Genomic DNA, 22,784 nt, shown 5'->3' on the forward strand with positions numbered 1-22,784 from the left:
GTCTTTTTTAAGAAAAGTTAGGAGAGGAAGTTCTCGGAAGATAAAAGGTGTATGATGGTTGGGTAGGAACGTAGGGATCAGTGTGTCCAGGAGTGACAGACGTATGAAATTAATCACAACTATTATGCTCGATAAATTATCGATGTTGTATTTTATTTTATATGATAGATACTCAGGGTCAACGGAAACAAATACAATGAAACTCTCTCTGATACAGATAAATATTTTGATAAGATGTCATAATGTTATATATGTTAAAACAATAACGCATGAACTAGGATAACAAACGTGGGTATCTTTTATTTCACCGGATAAGTCAAGAGCGTTAATATAATCAAAAAATAAAACATCTACCAACCAGAGGAACATTATTATTATCTATTACAAAAAATAACTAATATTTACTTATGCGCCTTCTATATTTAATAAGATGCCCATGGATGTAAAATACGAATCAACTTGCACAACTGAAATAAAAAAATTGAATGGATCAAGATTTTCAATATTGATATTATTTATAAATACATTAGTATCCATTGATGGTATGCGTGTAATTGTATAAATATGCCTGTGAGAGTGTATAAGTATGTTGTGTACCTGAGTGTTTTGACTGTGTTATATCCATCTGTCTATGTATTTTATTTCTTTGTATTGTAATCTTATCTATTTTCTATATTGTGGCTTCTTTTTATACGCGTGCTTTTGTTTTATAATTAATATTGTGAACATGACCTGCTGACAAACTATTTTGGCAGTTTAGCGGGTACTTATAATAAAGAATAAAAAAAATAATTTTTCAAATTACAACAATAATTTTTTTAAATAGAGCAATATTACAATGATCATGATCTGTGACCACCATTGTGAGCGCCATTCATTACTGACATTATTACTCATTCTGAAATACTTTGTTGGAATTTATCTGGATAATTTTTATTTTTAAATTTCGATGACAAAATGGCAATTTATACCGAAAGGAAAGTCCGCAATAGAAAACAAATGAATGTATTAAACAATGTAACCACGAAGGCATGATTGCAACGAGTGAAAGGAATCAAGAAGCAAACAAGATGAGCCGACCGCGGCACTCTGCAAGCGCGAACAGTGCAGCGATCGGCGGCGGTCGGCGGCGGTCGGCGGCGCGCGGTCGGCGGCGGTTGGCGGTGGTCGACGGAACACGCAACAATTCAGGGCCTCGTTTGTGGGAAACGTGATTTATAATAATATGTTGATTTAATGTGTTTTTACGACTATGTTGATTTTATTTGATTATTCGTCTCGCCATAGAGGAATTAATGTTCCATGGAGATGGTGTAAATTAATAACCTTATTACCTTTACAGTTAATATATTTTAATGTCGCTTTTTAAAAGTAAATCCACATTTTTAGTGCACATTTTCACATTGCTTAATTTTTCTTTTTAGAATTTTCACGGGCCTAAAAAACTATTAAAGTAGTTGTACACTGCGAATATAATCTATCTTCTTCTAATATATAAAGAAGAAAATCTGTGGCTGGCGGCGGGAATGGATCCGAGTATGATGAAATTTTGCACACTTGACCTTTTATACAAGGGGAAGGTCACTGTCTAAATTAAATTTCTAAAAAACACCACATCATCTTTTCCACCCCTAATAGCAGTATTTTCATATTTTTTGATGAAATTTTACTCACTGTCTACATATGATTTAGAAAAATTCTACTTAAAACCCAGACAACGCCGGGTTTTCTGCTATACATGTATATATCTATCTGTACATAAAGAAGTTCAATATACAAATCCACAGTTTTATTTCTCGATTGATGACATTTGCACACTTAAACTTCAAAATAAGTGCAAGGTACCCTCATCCGCTTTTCTCACTCCTTAAAGTCGAATTTTGGTAGTACTCGATTCAAAATTAGAGGAAAATTACAGTCTTAATCTGATATAAAAAATCTACATAAAGCCTGGAATTGCATACCCAACAAAATAAACTTTTTCAATTATTGACAATATTATTATATCCACCTAAAAATACACCCAGTTTGCTAGAATTCAAAACCTGCAAACTTTACCCCAAACGGCCCAAACCATTTATAACCTTCTGCTATTATGTAAATGTAAGTGGGTGTGTACGTACGATATAGATTGTTGTGTTCACGCTACGTACGGAAGCTAAATGAATTTATTATAATATATTCAAATAACTCCCAAACTTTTTGAGATTGGCAATTACTTTTTACCCAAGTTTGCCTTAGAAATCGTAAATAGGATAAAACTGAGCAGTGATAAAACAGAACATGATAAATTAATACTTTAGATTAGTTTAGGTGAGGTGTGTGTTTTGTCTTCACTTTTCAACATGCTCATGTTCTGTTTTGTCACGGAACCCTCAGAATCATGCCTGAATAACAAAAAAATTGCAAGAATAACTGCTGCACGAATGTGTTTGGTAAGTTAAGATTTTTTTTGCTTGTCCTCACTTTGCTTCAATGTTCTGTTTGGTCACGGAAACCTCAGAAGTCATACGTGAATAAATAAAATATGTTATGTTAGGTATGAGATTTGTTTCCTTCACTTATCCTAAATTTTCTTCAATGTCCTGTTTTGTCACGGAACACTTATTACGGTTGTTTCGGAGAATTTGAACAATTCTTCAAATTTCAACTTCTTTTTCGGGTTCTATGAATGTCCCATTAAAGTTCTGTTATTATATCGTCATAGACTAGCTGATTGACAAAAGTTAAATAATAACAGAACTTGAAAAGAACTTTAAAAGTTGAAGAATCGTTCAAATTCTCCGAAAAACCCGTCCTTAGAAATCAAGTCTGAATAAAAATAATTTTAAAAAATTATGCACTAGTGTCACTGCGTAAATTGTTTTAATTTCTTGTTATGTTTTCTTGCGATGCATCTATTATGATCGTGTCCGTGTCATTAAGTGTTTTTGCTCGTTGAGCCGTTGGCTTATGACATCCACGGCCCAAGATGAATAGCTCCGTCCTGACACGACGAAGCGTGCGTCGCATGACCTAGATGAGTGCGAGCAAGTTTAAGCAATAGTTGAACATTAATGCAAAGACCTAAAATTTGATACGGTTACAATAGATTTAGTCTGCCCTTTTGGCTGAAAAAAACAATTATTTGGTATGTGGACAGGGTTCTTGGGACATGCGAGTGAAGATACACCGTGCGTGTCGGGCTGTCGGGGGCGTAGATCCGCGCAGATAGGTGGGGTGAAAGGGCTCGGTGATTCGGTCACAACCAAGTCCGAGACGAAACGTGCAGTGAGAATACACTGACAGGGAATCATAATATTATGGACGGTGAAGGACATTGTTGTTGTGGAGGGCTCACCACTAAATCATTTTCACTCAGCCGTAGTCTGCTGACTCAAGCAATTACTTCATATTTAATGACTTATCTGCAAATTTTATAAGGGTACTAAGGAAAGTGAATAAGTTTCCCAACTGCTGCTAACCGACAGAAAGCCAGTGAGACTATGGCATCCCCAATTGAGTTATGTTGTGAGGTTGGAGTTAGGGGAAGGAGGTGGGGAGAGGATGATCAGGACACTGCGATGCTGTCTAAATTCTTCTCTAAAGGAGACAAAAGGTTGACAAAACTCAATCACTATACATATTTTTTTGAAGTAACAAAATAGCGCCCCTGTCTGTACAGTGTAAAGGCAGCGGAATTATGTCACCACCCGGTTGGGAAACGTTGTAAGGCGAGGAAAGGTAGGGGCAGTGAGAAGGAATTAAATAACTATAATTTATTTACAGATGCCGGTAGCTGGTTCCACACACGAGCCGAGTTACACAAAAACATCAAACGAAGCCAACATCAACCGTCAACGAGTTTCACGAAGGTGCACCTGTGTACCGGGGATCAATGTTGCTAGCTCCTTAGAGCAGACTCCAAAAACATACCTGCGGAACAGACACAGCCTGCCCACATTCCATCTGTGCATTTGAGATGGCAATCAGACGGACCGCCGATTCGAATGAATTGAAAGAGTTCCTAACAAAATGCCAGTCAGTTATTTGTGAGGACGGCGGTACCTACACTTGTTATGCACATACTGATATTGATAATGACATACTTATATTTCAGCACTCCGTCACGATATCTATTAGAAAAAGAACACGTGTTCTCGATATATTCTGAATGACTAATATTTCAACACGAAGTTCGCATGCTGTCATTTTTTAACTGGATCATTTTCTACATGTATTATTGGCAGTTTCACAAATTGAGTATTAGTATTTGTTGGATAAATAATACACATATTTCCACAAAACTAAGTTGTGGATTGTAAGTAGATACTACGGACTGTAAAACTAATAACCTGAAAATAAAATATTAAGCTTAGGCACTTTTAATTCAATAGGCTTTATAAACAAATTAACAATCTTCTACCATTATTTTTTTTTATTTAAAGAAAGCAAGACAAAAAAATACATATTACAGTAAATAATAAAATAAAAATACAGAAAAAAATAGAAAAAGTTCCAATCAACTACTTTTCAGTAGTTTGTCGATGGCAACTTTTCACATAAAAAATATTTAAAAAAGATAAAAACTTATTTTACTTAATGACAACAGTGATAACAATAAAAATAACAGTATGTATAACAGTAATAACAATATACACAACAGTGATAGTATCTACCTATAGTTTGTATTAGACTCTAATACAAACTATTTCTTTCAGCGAGCCAATTTTTCAACATAATATTTGTTTTTACATTTGTACATTTTTTTATTTCAGCAAGTAACATATTTAAGCACCTAGGTATCATGTAGTCCAGTGTTCTTTGTCCATATTTGTTTAAATGCTTAGGTACAATTAGTCCTTCATTTAACTTATTAGTATGATATGATATGTTATGGAGAACAGTTATAAGATATAATTGCTTTATTATTTTCTTTACTTTTTTTCCTTATCCTTTCTCTGTACATTTACTTTATTTCATATTTAATATTCATGTTTTATATTTTATTCTTTTAATTATGTTCTTTTTTCTTTCACTACTAGCATTTCCGCCTAATATCAACTAAACCTTGTTTACGCATGCTGTGAACATTTTTAATTTTGGTGTTAATATCTGTGCACATTCCCACGCAAATAATATAAATGTAATAATTGTTAACACTCTGTAAATGTTTCAAACAATAAATAAATAAAATAAAATAATAATAACGATTAGACAGAAATTTCGGAATCATTCTAAGAATTATTGTCCGAAGTGAAAATAAGAGCAAAATCTACAAAAAGAAGCAATTTTAGGAAAATCATTATTCTTACGGGTACAAATGTTAAGACTTGAGTTCGAACTTTGAACGCTATTTTCTCAGAATCTATGGCGACGATTGGACTGAAATTTTGTAATCATACTAACATTATACTAAATTAGACTAGACACGGTATATTTATTTAAAAATAACCCCAACACAATTTTGGTTTGGTTCACATGCACATTTATGAAAAGGCCCACGCATTATGTCGCAATGCGAAATGGGCAATGTGCATTGCGTTTTACCTTTTGTTGGTCTATTTTGCTTCTCAGCTATGCTGGGCAAGTTCATTTTTTCAATCACAAAAATAACCGAGTTCCAAATATTTAAATTTGAATTATGTCCATATTACAACACCTCTGACAAAAAATTCTCCGTGGTTTCGCTTACGAGTTTGAACGATTGTACAAGGAGTTTAAACAGAGTAGGGTTGTTAAGTTCATCTCCATATTTGTGACGTCTACGTGGCGTTATTTTTAAAATGAATTTAACTAGACAGGGCTAATCTAGTATGCATACAATTATTGCCCGAAATGAAACTCTAGTATCTTTATTAGAGTGTATATTTTTATTTTTTATTATTAGCTATGCAATTTAACATTCCCATAATAATTATGAATATTGAACCAAATAAGGAAAGAATTGGATAGAAATGGTAGGGGAAAAATTACGTAATTAGTGTTTTAAATTATATAACAATAATTTTGTAAAAATTTCCACAGACTTTCCAGTATTACTTCCTGTCGATCCATTACAATGTAAAATAATACGTTTCTCGGTATAGTCATTTATCAAATGTGTTTTGTATGTTTCAGTAATCAAAGGGAAAATCATATCGTGTTCCATGAAATAGTTTTACAGAATAACTCGGAAATAATGACAATCTTTATTTGTCTACTGTGAGTTGGAGAATACATGTCAATATTTGTGGAAAAATATGTACTACAAAAGTTATATTATGTTCATTGACCTAATATGTTTTTTATTGAAGAAAATGTGTATTTATAGTGAGAAGACTCTACAAAAACATTTTTCAGGCTGTAACTTGAATATTCTCTCCAATTCATGGGTACCTATATTATATGTCAATTATTAAGCTTTTTTCGTTATTTATTTATTTATTGTTTATGTAGGTTTCTTGGTCTTTTGTACAACTTTCATTTTTCTGAAAATTTAAAAGCTTTGAAATATTACAGATAGTTTAATTTTAAAAAATGTTCAGGAACAACTTTTTCTTTATAGATTATTTTGAAGGTTATAACATTGGAACCCTTTTATCAAGAATTAATAATATCATCTTTTTTTTTTAAAATTTTTAATTCATTTATTTTTCCCAATTTTTACATTAATTACATTCAATATTATATAAATCAATACGAATAATGGGAACCCACTAAGGCGCAGCCTGTGCGTGGGTAATATATTTAAGTTATTATTTTATTGTACCTAGAAATAAACAAATTGTGGGCATATAAAATAAAAAAAGATTACATTTTGTCTAAGCGGTTTGTATAAAAAGTGTTTACAATAGTGTATAGTGAAGTTATAAGTGTTTAGTGTAATATATGGTGAATATTTTATGAGAAACATAAATTGATACAAATTAAATAAAAAAAAGTTTCAACTGCTGTATCGAAAAGCCATAATTTTAATTCTTTTAAGTATTGAGGAAGTTTAGTAATCACTTGAATATTTTTCGGTAAAAAATTGAAAGTAAGAGGTCCAATGAAACTGCAGTGTGTTTGCATTTGTTTTGTGTTCGTTTGGGGGGTATAAAATACATTATTATTTCTAATGTTGGTTCTGTTTTCATTTATTACGAATTTATTTATGTTTTTAAAGATGTATTTCATAGTTTGCAAAATAAATAGTTTACGGATACACAATACTTTAGATTCTTTGAATAACTCATCTGTTGAAAATGTTCTTTTCCGACTATACATAACTTTGATGATATAATTTTGAATTATTTGTAAAGGTTTGATATGTGCATTAAGCGCACCGCCCCATCCTATTATTCCATATATGAGTGAAGATTGCACCAAAGAAAAAAAAATAATTTTCAGTTTATCAACATTGAGCACTTCTTTTAGTCTGTAAAATGTGTATGAAAGATATCTTAATTTACAGACGGTATTATTAATTTGTGAATTAATTAATTAAACTTGCAACTAATTTTTCCATATCTTTGGCATTTTGAAATTTTTTTTGTTCTTTTTCATGTTTTGTTTAGATTTATTAGTATTATCTTCTTCTTAAATGATACATTAAGTAAATACTGCGAGTGAAACACATCTTGGCTTTTTTTATAATGGAGCATTTTTTTAAAAGACTTTTTATATGCCTACAAAAAGAGAAAGTATCAGGTACAAAAAAAACCTTGAAAGTTCAAAATCTCTTACTTAAAAAACCCCTCACAGAAGTCCCTGAGGAAAATATATTCTATCAGAACCTTTGTTATCTTTTGGGATGGGTCGAGAGACCAATCTGGTACACAACGCAGCTCGTGAGCAGGACGCATCCTGAACAGACTTCATCCGGTGAACCCGGGAACCACTGTAAATCACCAAACGTAGCGTAGGGTAACCTATGGTAGAGGTGTTTGTTATCCAATAAATGAATCCCTGGGCGACGGAACCCAAACCCGCCTCCCAAATTGATTGAGTTGAAATTGAACAGGCGGACGCTGATTACAAATGTTACACGTCGAAGTGGATCGTCTTGAAGGGTTATAAAATCGTGGAATCAGCGAGAGAAGAACGAGGGAAGAACGAGAACAGAACGGTAGCATCGGTCTTCAGAATATTAAGCCAATATTACAATTCTTTGGAGCAATAAACAATAGCAAACCAATGCCTCCACACTAGTGTGAAATATCGTACGGTCATATAAACTGAAGTCAAAAGTTAGATGCAGGTGTAAAATCAATATCTTATTTCGCATTCATTAACTTTTCAATACCTACTGTTTATGACTATTCATCCTTTTTTGGTACATCTAGGTAGGTCTTATTTTATTGAGATATATACTGTTTGACAGTACCCACTTCAAGGCATCAGACACGACATGGTACAGGGTTTTCCAATAAGAAGTGTTATTTTGATATTCAATCGTAAAAGATCAATGGTTTCATTGCTTGTGTGGCACGTAGTGCCCTCTTGTTGAAAGTAAACGTTGTCCAGATCAGTACCATCCAATTCCGGCCATAAAAATCATTAATCATGTCTCGATAGCGCAATCCATTCACCGTAACTGTTGCTCCAGCCTCATTTTCGTAAATGTAAGGTCCAATGACTCCGCACGACAACAAACTGCACCAAACAGTCACCCATTGAGGATAGAGAGGCTTTTCAACAATAATTCTTGGGTTTTCCGAGCCCCAGATGCGACAATTTCGCTTGTTGACGAAACCACCGAGCTGGAAATGGGCCTCATCACTCAAGATGATTTGCATTTGATTCACTAAAGTGAATTTTAATAATTTCAATGCGTTGTTGAAGCGTGTATCGTTCCATTTTTATTAATGGCGTAGACAGCTTCAAAAGTAACATCTACCGAAATAGCGGGCTATTCAAAATAACACCTCTTAATAGAAAATCCTGTATAATATGTACGTACAGTTTACTTTTCTATGTTAAGGCGATGCCATACATAGTACGTTGCATTACATAGTAATTTAAAATCATGTGTTTATGGTTTGAAAATTTGGTCGCTTAGAAATGTTTCAGTTGCTTTAATAAAATACTGCTAGTAGAATACATCTTGGCCTTTGAAATAATCGAGTATTTTTTAGCTAATAGGCCAGACCCCTATGTTGTATTCTACCAGGTTTTCATAAATACCTATTGAATGATAATATTTTTTTCTATATAATATGTATTTTAAAATGTCTTTTAAAGCACAATTTTCTTAAATGGTTTTGTTAAGGATACATTCCTATTCAGAAACTGGAGTGGGCAACCAACCTCGCCAAATGCCGATCGAGTAGGACCGATATTTATTTCGTAAGTTAACTGCTACAATATTATCCACTTTCAGAAAAATGCGTACATGTCCACGTATGTGTACTTGATTGCCACCAATTATAGAATGCATTTTCATCGACAACAAGTCCATCAGCCGAGTTTCAGCAAGATTGAATTTGGGGAAGTGGGTTATTTTCTGTTTCCAAGATTTGCAATTATTTATTACCGAACACGAAAGTTAAATTCAAGTATGTATTTGGAAAATGTATCAAAGGGTTATTTTCTTCTCCATAATAATATTTCTTTATCAAAAGTTGTAATAATTTCATTCGGTTGGGTATAATATACCTATGTACCTAACCCCTGAAAAACATTTTTGGTGCCTTTTCAAAAACCATAGATAAGATATTTTATTCATGTTTTGAATTGTTGGACCTGTAAATTTATTTATATTTTTATAGGTAATATCATTAATTAAAGTATTCCTCCTTAAAATTATCGAACATACTCTTGTAAAATGTCCTCCAAAACACAAATTAACTGCTAGCGTGGGGTACATTATTTATTTTCCTGTAAAATAAAAACATGAAATGAAATAAATATTTTTAAAAACTAAAATGAAAAATAAAAATTCTCCAAAGGTGTATTTTTACCGATTTGAAAAAAAACTTGTGTCCCAATTTACATAAGACAATTTGACTCCAAACAGGCCAATAAAAATCATAACAGCTTAAGAAAGATCTTCGGTAGGTACCTACTTCAAAATTTTTGATCAATTTCGTATAAAATATATAAAAAAAATAGCTCACTTAGAACTCACAGATACGAGACTATAACACGTCTATTTGTGTAATACCCACGCGGAAAAAAAATGAGTATTGCTAATTTATTAAGAACCTCTTCAAATTATAGGTAATCTGGTCAAAAACGAGAAGGCAGGCCTTAACGAATGAATTAACACGTTTTCTGATGAAATGTGAAATATATTCGGATTTTCGTGAACACGTGTAATTTACGTAATTTACTAAACGTTTATCAGGAAACGGCCTGCCATCCCTTTTTTAACTAGATAACCAATAATTTGAAGAGATTCTTAATAAATTAGCAATACTCATTTTTATCCGTGCACAAATTACGTTTTTCAATAATTTTAAGGCAACGAAGAGAACAGTAGTTCAATATGAAATGTTCGCCATAACAAAATTAAATATTTTCAAAGTTCTAATATTACTATCTACTGTTTATATTACTTTTCAGACCAGACATATTCTTGTGTTATCAACTTGTGATATAAATGTAATAAAAGGTTATCGGGAAGTTTTATTCGCCACCGACCTTTTGAGTGGATTTGTTTAACAAAAGAAGTTGAATTTAATTTACTGCGTTGGTGATTTGCCGCTTCTCTCACGTTTCCTAAGCCAGGGGTCGACATGCGCGACCTATGAGTCGAGATTGTGACATTCTTTTACATGTATAATTATATATATGTGTATTACAAATTTTTATATAATTTTAAGCTCATTAGTTTGATATTTAGTGCATATGTGGCGGATTGGTGCGACGTAGTTGAGGTACAGGCGAAACAATGTACTGGACTGAATTAACACAGAGACAATGGTAGATGATAGATGGATGACTTTTCCAAACATATCTGTATTGGAAATTAATGTGGGGTAAACTATACTTTATTGCCCGCAACTAATGATTGCCCACTCTCACTTTGTTTGTCCTTTTCCCACTAACGAAGGTTTGTAAATATTTAACCGATATCTTTACAGATACTGTATTAGTTCAATGAAAATAGACAAAATGTCGAATCGCACGGAGAAAACTGATAAAAAATGTTACAAATTTATTAAGAATTTATTATAATATTTACTTTGTGGCTTGCCATAATTTACAATAAAAATATATATAAATTTGTTTTAGACCACTTAAATTTTAATTACACTCTACCTGTTTTGGAAGCACCCTTCCTTCGTCAGGAGAATATTAAAACTAAGTTTGTAGAGAGTAATTAAAATGAAAGTGGTATAAAACAAATTTATATATTTTTATTGTTATTAAGAATCTGTTAAAATTATTCGTTATCCGGTTAAAAACGGAAATGTAGGCCTTTAACGAATAAACACTGATGTGTTATTGCGATGCCGGGACACGTTGTCATAAAAATTCTAATATTTTCGCATTTCGTCATTGTATATATATTATCAGGACAAATGCAGGTTTATGAACACGTGTTCCGATAATTTAAGAATCTACTAAAAGTATGATAGGAAACATCAGCAATACTCATTTTTCTCATTATCATAAATTAACTGCGTTTGCGCTTATCTCGAATAGTTTCACATTGTTCTAAGCCCCATTAGTATGTATATATTATTTGTTTATAAATAAAATTGAGCTCCAATCATCGATCGTTATTTTTAACACAAATTACTCTTATCGTTGATAGTTTTAAGAATCAAATTGTATATGGAGGACACCTTATGTGCGCCAGTTTATAAATCACAGATAAGCTAAAATAATAAACATTTTACCACGAACTTCAATCCAGAAAAGAAAAATAGTTAAGAAAAAAAAATAAAACAAAAGTTTTTCTGTATTACATCCGTTTTCGCACCTAAAGATCACTTGTTCATATTGATCTAATAATATTATGTATTTTCAAACATATGATAATATGTGCCTCACTGGGTAATTTGCCCATGCTGAGGCCCCCAATTTACAATATATTATAATTCAATAAAATGAAATATGTGATTGTTTTTGACTCTAATATTATTCATTTAAGTCTTCCTCGTCCAAATTAACCAACGTACCAGATGATGAATTAAAATAAAAATCCAATAAAAGGCGGTAACGATGTTAAATAGTGAAATATTCTTAAATTCCTTTATTGCCTGGTATTTGAGGCGTTTTACTGTCCAAAGCTTGTATTTACTGTCGGAGCACAAACTACTATATTTTACTATGCTATGTTTTGGCCCTAGTCCCCAGGCGGCTCTGAGCGATGATCCCTGGACTCATCATTTGGCATAAAGTCAGAGTGCTCGAGGTTCAGAAGCGAGATAAGACGGGTTACCGCGGCGACCTGGTCGAGATGACTTCTGACTGACTGTCTGATCCTGCACAACGGAGTCATGTTTTCCTGTTACCATCAAACTAGCATAATATAATGGTTGGAGTTAGAGTTAAGATTACCTCGGTACACAATAATCATCAATTGATAAGTTATTTACCTTGCTGTATAGGTAATAATAAAATATTAAGTTAATTACCTCGGTATTTAATAATCATCGAATATTAAGTTATTTACCTCGTTATGTAATAATCATAGAATGTTAAGTAATTTTCCTTGCTGTGTAATAATCATAGAATGTTCAGTTATTTAACTTACCATATAACAGTCATCGTATGTCAAGTTATTTACCTCGCTATGTAATAATCATCAAACATATTCACTGTGTAATAATCATCAAATATTTATCTCACTGTGTAATATTCATCGAATATTCACTTATTTGCCTTGCTACGTAATAATCAAGGAATATTTAGTTATGGATCTTGCAATGTAATACTCATCGACTATTTACCTCGCTATTTTATAATCATCGACTATTTTCCTCGCTATTTATCGAATATTATGTTATTGCGGTATAGAGTCAGGTAGACAGTTTCTATGAATGTGTAGGTAGAGTCCGACAAATAATCAGAGTTAAAAAAATTGCAACACCAGCATTGTTTAAAGGTAAAATTATCAAAGCTCTTTTTTTTTTTAATTGAGTTTTGCTAATTTATTAATAATCTCTTCAAATTATTCGTAATCCGGTTAAAAACGGGATTGCAAGTCTTTAACGAATAAAATGATAGGTTTCCTGATAAACTTTTATTAAAATGAGAATATATTATCACGATGACGCAACACTTGTTCAAAAAATATTAATATTTTCGCAACTCGTCATTATGTATTAACAAGTCAAATGCAGTTGCATGAACACGTGTTCCGCTATATATTCGGAATTTACTAAAAGTTAGATCAGAAAACGGCCTGCAATCCCGTTTTTAACCGGATTTCCAAAAAAGGTTACAAGATTGTTAATAAATTAGCAATACCGATTTCAAAATTTGCACTATTTGCAAGTCTAAAATCATCTCACATCTGAATGTAGGTATTATTATTTTCTTTAACCAATTTTATAAAATATTAATATTTTTGTAAAAATGTTTTAGCGTTTAAAGAAGACATCCACTTATTTGAGGAAAGAAAAGATTTTTGAAAAAATTTATTCATATGCATAGAAACCGACTGATGGTAGTGATTTTGATATCGTAAAGCAATTAATTCATTATTATTGAATAATTGAAAACCGCGGAAAAGTGTGGTAGCAGATGATAATCACTGATAATCAGTGATAATCAGTGGATATACAATAAGATAATGGATGGATAAATTAGACCGACAGCAAAATGCGTAAAAATCGAAATTTTTTCTTTCATAGTAATTTTTTTTTTTTTTTTTAATTATCTGAAAATATGGTTTTAAATAATTAAAAATAGGTACCTACGTACTTATGATTAATAATATCGATTATTAAAGTCCATGCGTGTACCTAGACCTGTGTCAATATCAATACCTACCTAATGTCAATATCAATACCTACCTTTGAGGGTTTCAAATTATCCAAAATTATTTCATTATTTTCACTAACCAATTTTGTTTATTATTTTTTGGGAAATCGATAGTTTAATTTCATAATTATTTTAAATAAAACATTTTAAAAATTGGAATTCTTCCTTGCGTGAAGAAATGAACCGAATTATATAGAACAAAGACTAAAACAATAATATGTTATGTTTTATTAATGTAATTTAAATAAGACGTTATGATTTAAGTTAAATAAAACAAATAAAAAAAATTGTTTTTAACATTGTTAAAATAAACTTCTAGGTTTTAGGGATAATATCTAGCCCAATTCTCGTATCTTATATTTAATATAATATCCAGAAAAGTCATATTAGGTAAGGAATACCTGAGTATTTAATACAAAACTTAAACGTGAACAAACAATTTCATTTTTAATTTAACACATCCGATAAGCAACCATTTACCATACGCTAATGGCTGTTTGACAGTTTCCCTAAGGGCCTTACTAATAAACATGGATTAAATTTTACACAATTAATAAACAACCATTAATTGTGTGAAATTATATGTGTAAAATTTAAAAAATCGTTGATTATGAAGCAGGTAACACTGTATTCGTCATTTTACCTATATTTGTAAGTACACATTTAGTATATTAATATTTATATTCAAAACATAAGTATTTGGTCTTATTTATCAAATATACTTATAAATATGAATCTATTGATTGCACAAATCTACCTGATATTTAAGCGAGTGTCATTTGGCGAAGCCGCCCGCTGTCGAGCAAATATTCCGTCAATGCTTTAAAAACATTATTCTAAAGGCGCTTATAAAATCTATAATAATAATGAATGTTCCAGAATGTTGGATAATTGAGGCCAAAGAATGCACGTCCTCCCAATCTAGAGCCATATCACCCAACCGTGTCTCAAATGAAGAAATAAAAATGTTAAAAATGTCAACGTAACATCGGTAGCCGACGGACAGTCAATAATTTCTAATTAAATCCAAAACTATTCGTCTTTGTGAGACAGGACCCGCTAGGCCCTCGGACCCCAACATCCGCTAAACTACATAGGTATTTCTAATCATTAAAATTTGGATGGTTTTTAAGGTTATGTTTGTTTTTCGTTAGATATATATTGTTGTTGACCCTTTCCGCTAAAACTCAATGTGCCGGATAAGAAATAGGTAGGTATAAGTCTGTGTAGATAAGTAGGTAGGTACTTACCGACTAAAATATTTTTGGTCGCCAATATGCTTGTTTATTTTTATTTGTATCTGTAGCTTTGAACTTTAATAATATGATTTAGTTATCTGTAACATTACAACCAAAGCTTACCAGAACACAAATATTTAACATAAAGGACATTCAAAATGGTGGTAGGTTTGTAAATGAAACGAGACCTTATTAACGATATTAATTTACAGAAAAATAACATCAGGGTCCAACCGTTGTTTTTTTTATTGCAAAACGACCTTCGCAAACATTTTACCAAAAAGCTTTAGGTAGATTGCTACTTTGGATCTGGAGGTCACTGATTCAATTCCTAAACATACCCAGTCATTATAAAAATGTATTTAGTAGATTGGTATCTCCAACATTATTTTATAAATAGCAAAATGTTCATTTTAGAAATATTTAGAGGTAATAGAGTTGTTTAAAGTAATACGTTTCATACAATATGGTTTAACTTACTATCTTTTCACCAAAAATTCAATTTAGAATGTTCAATAAAGCCAAAAAAACTTACGACAGGTTGTTTTGGAGAACTTGAACAATCCTTCAATTTTCATGGTTAATTTTCAAGTTCTGTGAAAGTTATTATCAAGTTCTGTTATTATTTCAATTCTATCAAGCAACTGGCCTATAATTATATAATAACAGAACTTGAATAGGACTTTCACAAAACACGAAAATTATTGTTTATATTTGAAAATTCATCAAATTTCAAAGTTGATTTTCTAGTTCTCTGGAGGTTTCATTAAAGTTATGTAAATATTTCAGTTTTTTTTAACCACTGACCTATACTAATAAAATAACAGAACTTGAATAGAAAGTTCACAGATCTTGAAAATCTACTTTGAAATTTGATGAATAGTTCAAATTTTGTGAAACAACCCATACTTAGGACGGGTTGTTTCGGAGAATCTGAACAATTCATCAAATTTCAACGTTCATTTTCAAGTTCTGTGAAAGATTTTTTCAAGTTCTGTTTTTATTTCAGTTTTGTTAAGCAACTAGCCTACAATGATATAAAAACAGAACTTGAATAAATCTTTCACAGAACCCGAAAATGAACGTTGAAATTTGATGAATTGTTCAAATTCTCCGAAACAACCCGTCCTAGTCTCATTGAATATAGATAGATATAATATAGAATACATAGATATTTGAATTTAACTCTTCAGTCTGCCTTACATAAGAGAAAAGCCATAATGAAAAAATCGGAACCGAAACATATCTAAATATGTTTAACTTAATTGTGTGTTTTTAGGTACATCAGACCAGAAATATGAAGGAGTTAATATGTATTTTATAAAAATTGTTTAGCTAAAAAATAAAAATATTATCATCGTTTTTATAAATACATTCGCAAGATTCATCAGATTACTATTTGGGACCATTAAAAAAATACTTGGAATTCCTGGCTTTTTCGTTATTTTAATTAGACAATGAAGATTCTCACATGGAAAGATTTTGTATTTCGAATTCTCTTATGACAGCTGTGATTTTGTATTTCGAATTTTCTTATGACAGCTGTGATTTTGTATTTCGAATTTTCTTATGACAGCTGTGATTTTGTATTTCGAATTCTCTTATGGCAGCTGTGATTCTGTTCGGTTTCTTTAGACATAGTAATTTACACTAACTAGATGGAATATACCAACAAAACATATCCGCATTAAATATATTTCTTATTTGGGAATTTCTGCATGGCAATATATATGAACAGTCCTGAATTAGATCCAAATCTCCCTCTCCAATAGTTGCTAATTATAAGATACCCACAACAATTTCTAGATACTCGCTGTCATACCCTTAAATTAAATATACCTACCATTCCTGAGAGAAAGTCCAGTAATATTCAATTTTCCAACTATGTCCCAAATCCTGTATCCGAATTTCGCTAATAAACAATTAGATAATGTTAATTAAGTGTTAATCTCAAGTGACCTACCAGGTAAGTATTGTACTGTATATTTTCTCCATAAATAGTTAGTGATAACATAGATCACTGTAGAAATGTATTATTAATTTGTACAGCGCCTTTAGGGTGATTTTGCACAAAAACGGCGCTATACAAGTTATTACTATTATACTCATTTATAAAGTAGAGTAGTTGAAGAGTAAGAGAAGTTGAGAAATTGTCAGTTAAGAATGCAGGGAAAGGTTACAAAGAAAATAAATACTAGTTACGGCGATGCAATCCGAAATAATGCAAAATCATTTGATTTTGATTTGATAAATTGATTGCTTCGATCTATTATGCTTCAATTAAATACTGGGAGTTAACAGGTTTAGCCGGGGTTTTCTTTTTATTTTTATTAATTAAAAAATACAAACATTTATTTTTTGTTTTGATAGAGGATTGAACCTTGATCCCCAGTAAGTGTCACCCAATTTCAGAGAAATGCGTGATTGCCACTAAAATTAGATAGAATTAATTGTCATCGACAACAAGTCTATCTGTCGAATTTCAGCCCGATCGGATTTCGGGAAGTGGGTTAATTTACACTTCCAAAATCTGCACTCATTAATTCACTAAAAAAAATCGAAAATCAAATACATGAATTTAAAGTTTTTTTTACTATAATTCATATATTTTCAAAAGTGTTTTAAAATTTCTAAAAAAAAGTATGACTGAAGATTGAACCTCTCTGCCCAGGAACTTGAGTCGACAATTCTACTAACCGTTCCAAATCCCGATTGGATAAGACCGACATTTATTGCATAGTAACTGCTATTATCGAATTTCAGAGAAATGCATATACGTCCGTGTGGGTGTGCGTGATTGCCACCAAAGTTTGAAAGAATGCACTGTCATTGACAACGAGTCTCTCTGTGGAGTTTTATCACGATCGGATGTCGAGAAATGGGTAAATTTCCACTTTCAAGATTTCACAGCGCCCATGAGGTGATTTTTCACGAAAACGGCCGTATATAAATTAGCCAAATATTATTATTATTATTAGTTAAGTCTCGTCAAGTATTTTATAGTTCCTCATAAAATACTAGGCTCCTCCCGATTTCAAAATAATTTTGCAGTAGTGTATCACCTTAAACAATTTGAAAATGGCTGAGGAATCGTTTGGTATAAATGATAACCCTGGCACATGTAATATATTTTATAGCGACATATTAAAAGTGAAACTTTGAACTAGATTTTCTTGTTTTATCGTCGCAGATGCATTTACCTACTGATAATTCCTAGAATCAACCGAGTACTTAGCTAACCAACACAGCGATCTAAATAAATCAGATTTTTTTAAATATTCATACTACATAATTACTTTAATACATCTTTTTTCATTTATAACACATAGATGTATTATGAAATATATAGAAAAAATATTGGCTTGACTGAGGATTAAACTGTCCTCCTCAGGGACTAGAGTGACATTTATTTCATAGCATAGCAGTATTCTTGAAAAAATGCAAAGAAAATAAGTTTAGGTAGGTATCTATATTATCTGGCAATAAAAATTTAAGGTGAGTTTAAGTTTATTTTATACGTAAGATATAAATTGTTGATCTATCTGTAAGTATATATTTTAGTAATATTTTCCCGTTAATAATGTAGTTTCCCAACGCGGATGTGGTGTTTGAGCAATACGTAACCGGTATTACCTATTAAAAGTATTGCTATGATTAAACATTATCTAAAAAAAGTATTGCAATGATGAAACATTACCTATTAAATGTATTACAATGCTGAAACATTACAGTGTTGATAGCCCCAATCAAAGCTCTGGAAAAACCATAGCTCTGATTTGAATTCCTGAACATGTTGGCATCGCGGGAAACGATATTGCGAATCCTTGGAAAAACAATAGGCAATCAACTCTATTTTTTAACCTCATAAAGTACATTTCCCCATTTGACATTTTTTCCATCCTCAAGCCAGAAAAATTAAAAAATAATAATAATAAATAGATTGGAGATTTTCACGCAGAAAAGTATTGTAGTGATTTATTTTTCGGATATTATGCCATGTTGCTATTATGCTATGCCAAGAATTGACATACCTCCTTATTTAGCCAACGTTTCGGACAGCTTTACAGTGTCTGCCATCTGGGCTAAAAAAGTAGCTAAAAAGTGGATAGCTCAACACAGCATAATACTCCAAAAATAAATCACTTTAAAATAATAAATTGTTCAACATGAAAAGTTAAATTTTTTATTTAATAAATATTTACACGATGATGCAGTACCTATCTATATTAAATTATTCCTTTGTAAATAGAAATATGTACAATTTGTCAAAATGTATATACCTATTTCTATTTACATACATTTTGCATGTTTAGGAGAAAACTACCAACATATGTAGGTACATTTATTTGAATAAATCATTTCAAAATGTAGATAAGTACCTACGTACATACCCAATGATTTTTTTATTGAATGAACTTTAACATATAACAACAAAGGAAATCAATACCTTAATGACCTTAACAGATGTAAACTTTATTATAAAAAAATTCAATTTTTCTTCAAACCCGAAAAAGACAGGTGTGTAATGAATGTGCAAATATCATTTCGCATTTCATAACGTTAAGGACAGGTCAATTATTAACCTAAAGTAATGATAAACCTACATAATTTATAATATTAAGTACCTACCTGCCTGCAATATCGTAGACAGGTGGGTACCGTATCTACTTGAGTAATAAGCAAGTCAATGTAATATAAAGTCATTTTATTATTATCAATAATTGTATATTTAAGTGGGTGGGTAAGTGACTTGTCATCATGTATGATAACAAAGCATAAGAGGAAGCTACAAGCCTAAAATGTGAATATTCTTGGTATACCTTATATTGTAGGTAATAGGCATTCAAATCGCTTGACAAACGGAGTCTAGAAACGTTAATTAAAGTGTAAATTATTTTATAAGAAAGCAAAAAAGTTAATCAAGTGAAACTGTCACAGATAATCTTACTATATATTTTTTTAAGTTTTTTCCTTTACGCGTACATACATTTCTATTGAAAAAAAAATAGTTGTTTACATTTATGTTTTATTGAGTAATTTATTATTTTTATTTGTATTCTACTCAAGCAAAACGATAGGAAAACCTTCAATTTATCTAAAGCATATTTTTTGGTAATCACAATGTAAACCAATTTGTTATAAAGATTAAACAAAGTAGTGATTTAGCATTAAACTTCGCCATAAGCTCTTATGACTGCATGTAAACAGTAAAAAGATAAAAAAACGTTTTCCTCTTAATATTATTGTGGTCTGTGACTACCCTCCTCTTTAAATTTTTAATTCATTGCCATGCAAAATTGAAACGTTGCTTGAAATGTCTTTAGCCGTGTTTGGTGACTAAATCCGAATAACCAGGTACCTATTTCCCAGACTTATCTGCCCCCCCTCCCATGTTCTTCTACTCTCCACTACCTTAAGCCTCAGAACATACCTACCAACCTCAATTGCGGATTCCATAGTCTGACTGACGCCAGATATTGTATTGAAGTGCCAGACAAGTGACGACTTTTGTGTGAATACAAGAGCCCTAAAAGCTGCCAAATACCAGAAGCCTGTGGGACTAAGGCGTCCACAACTGGGGTAGGTATTTTGTGAGGCTGAATATAAATTAGGAAGAGGTCGGGAATCACCTGAACGTTCACTGTTCACTAAACACGGTTTAAGCCATTTAAAGCGACATTTCGATTCTGAGTGTTGGTTTTTCACTAGGGCGATACTGAGAGTACCTACATTCCACCAAGTAGCACCTTGATAGCACCCAATGCTTTGACAGTTAGAAATTTTATCATTTTTACATTGCTTACAATCAAACTGAATATTATTCAATTTTATACAAAAAGCGAACTTACTGATATAAAAATATTGATAATTTATTAAAAATCTGGTTAAAACATTAGTTTTCCTGTAAAAAATACGCCAATAAATAATAATTATTTAATAACAAACTATCAGTAAAGCGCGAATATGTTATGAGGAAGTCGGAACATGTGTTCTTAAAAATAATTACAATGTCGCATCTTGTCCATTAAATAGAGTTTTCCAATAAGAGGTGTTATTTTGGATAGCCCGCTATTTCGGTAGATGTTACTTTTGAAGCTGTCATTTTTTGACATTTGACAAGTAAAAACTAAGCCATTAATAAAAATGGAACGATACTATTATTAAAATTCACTTGAGTGAATCAAATGCAAATCAACTTGAGTGATGAGGCCCATTTCCACCTCGGTGGCTTCGTCAACAAGCAAAATTGTCGCATCTGGGGCTCGGAAAACCCAAGAGTTATTGTTGAAAAGCCTCTCTATCCTCAACGTGTGACTGTTTGGCGCGGTTTATGGTCCGGCGGAGTCATTGAACCTTACTTTTTTTAATGAGGCTGGAGCAACAGTTACGGTGAATGAATTGCGCTATCGAGAGATGATTAATGATTTTTTATGGCCGAAATTGGATGGTATTGATCTGGACAACGTTTACTTTGAAGAAGACGGCGCTACGTACCACACAAGCAACGAAAGCATTGATCTTTTACGATTAAATATCAAAATAACACCTCTTACCGGAAAACCCTGTATTTATTCGGTCAAGGCCACCTGCGTAAACACGTGATCATATATATTCTGAATGACTAGTACTTTATTAGGAAATGGTCATGAAGTCACATATTTAACAGTATGTTTATATAAAAAAAACGCCTTATCGAAGTAATAACGAAGCAACCTTTTATCGCGTGAAGAAATGTGTACATAAGTTAAAGAAAAAATAATCTTACCCAATGCATGACAGTCCCTGGCTGGGCTCCCTCCTCATAAACGCCCATCTGCAGAATATTCAGGAGTTTATTTATCTCCCCCCCAACGTTAAGCCGGTGCTGGTACGCCCATGCATAATGCAACTACCAGCCATAAACAATATTATATTTATACAACAATGCTATATCGCCACTAAACTCTTTAATGATTATTACCGCAAAAATTACTAGTATTTCACGTTCACTAATATTTATTCCAAAACAAGTTAACGTTTGTTGTCTATAGTTTTAGCAGCCAAACTATATGATATGATCAATTCAAGAACCGCTGTCTATGCAGTATGTAAAACACAACCATTCAATTTAAAAATTATTATTTTTTATTTTTTTGTTTTTTGTCGACACTATTTTTTTTATCACAAACACAATAAAAAAATGATTGTTGGAGATTGTTTTGTTCACAATTTTTTTTTCACGTAGATAATCACATTGTTTATTTCAGCGTCGTGTGTTTTTGTTCGAGACGAGCGATTTTTTTTTCAGGTTACTGTCGGCTCTGTCCATCTAGTGTCGGGATGGAACGCGCCTTGTCCGTCTCACGCGGTCGCCGGTGCGAATGTGAAGCCATCTCCGGTGTGCGCATGTGCGCGTCGGGCGGGGGGCGGTGGGCGTGGCAGGCAAGGACCGCCCCTGCTGCGTCCCTCTCGCACCGCCACTTGGCGCATTGCGAGGAGGTGGAAGGGGGATCGACCATGGAGGGGATGAGGGAGGAAAGCTCGCAAGTTGCCGCGACTCTGCGATGTACAACAGTAGTTTTGCAGCGGTTTTGCAGTTTCAGCGGGGCCGGACGTGTTAACGCGAGAATGTTACACGACAATGGTCAATGCGTCAATCAATTCATCCATCTAATTATATGTAAA

General features: G+C 32.2%; 1 protein-coding gene across 1 annotated transcript in view; it reads right to left on the minus strand.

Moving 5' to 3' along the window:
* The window catches only part of ap (apterous), a 151,039-nt gene extending 128,754 nt beyond the window's left edge, over positions 1-22,285 (minus strand). Inside the window, exon 1 of the mRNA XM_089646024.1 lies at positions 21,886-22,285. Within this exon, the coding sequence (XP_089502150.1) occupies positions 21,886-21,933 (48 nt within the window). The 5' untranslated portion in view covers positions 21,934-22,285. The remainder of the gene's footprint in view (positions 1-21,885) is intronic.
* Positions 22,286-22,784: the final 499 nt, after the last annotated feature.

This window comes from Hesperophylax consimilis, chromosome 23 (genome assembly GCF_061612785.1).
Source record: "Hesperophylax consimilis isolate HC1 chromosome 23, BYU_Hcon_1.0, whole genome shotgun sequence".
NCBI lineage: Eukaryota > Metazoa > Arthropoda > Insecta > Trichoptera > Limnephilidae > Hesperophylax > Hesperophylax consimilis.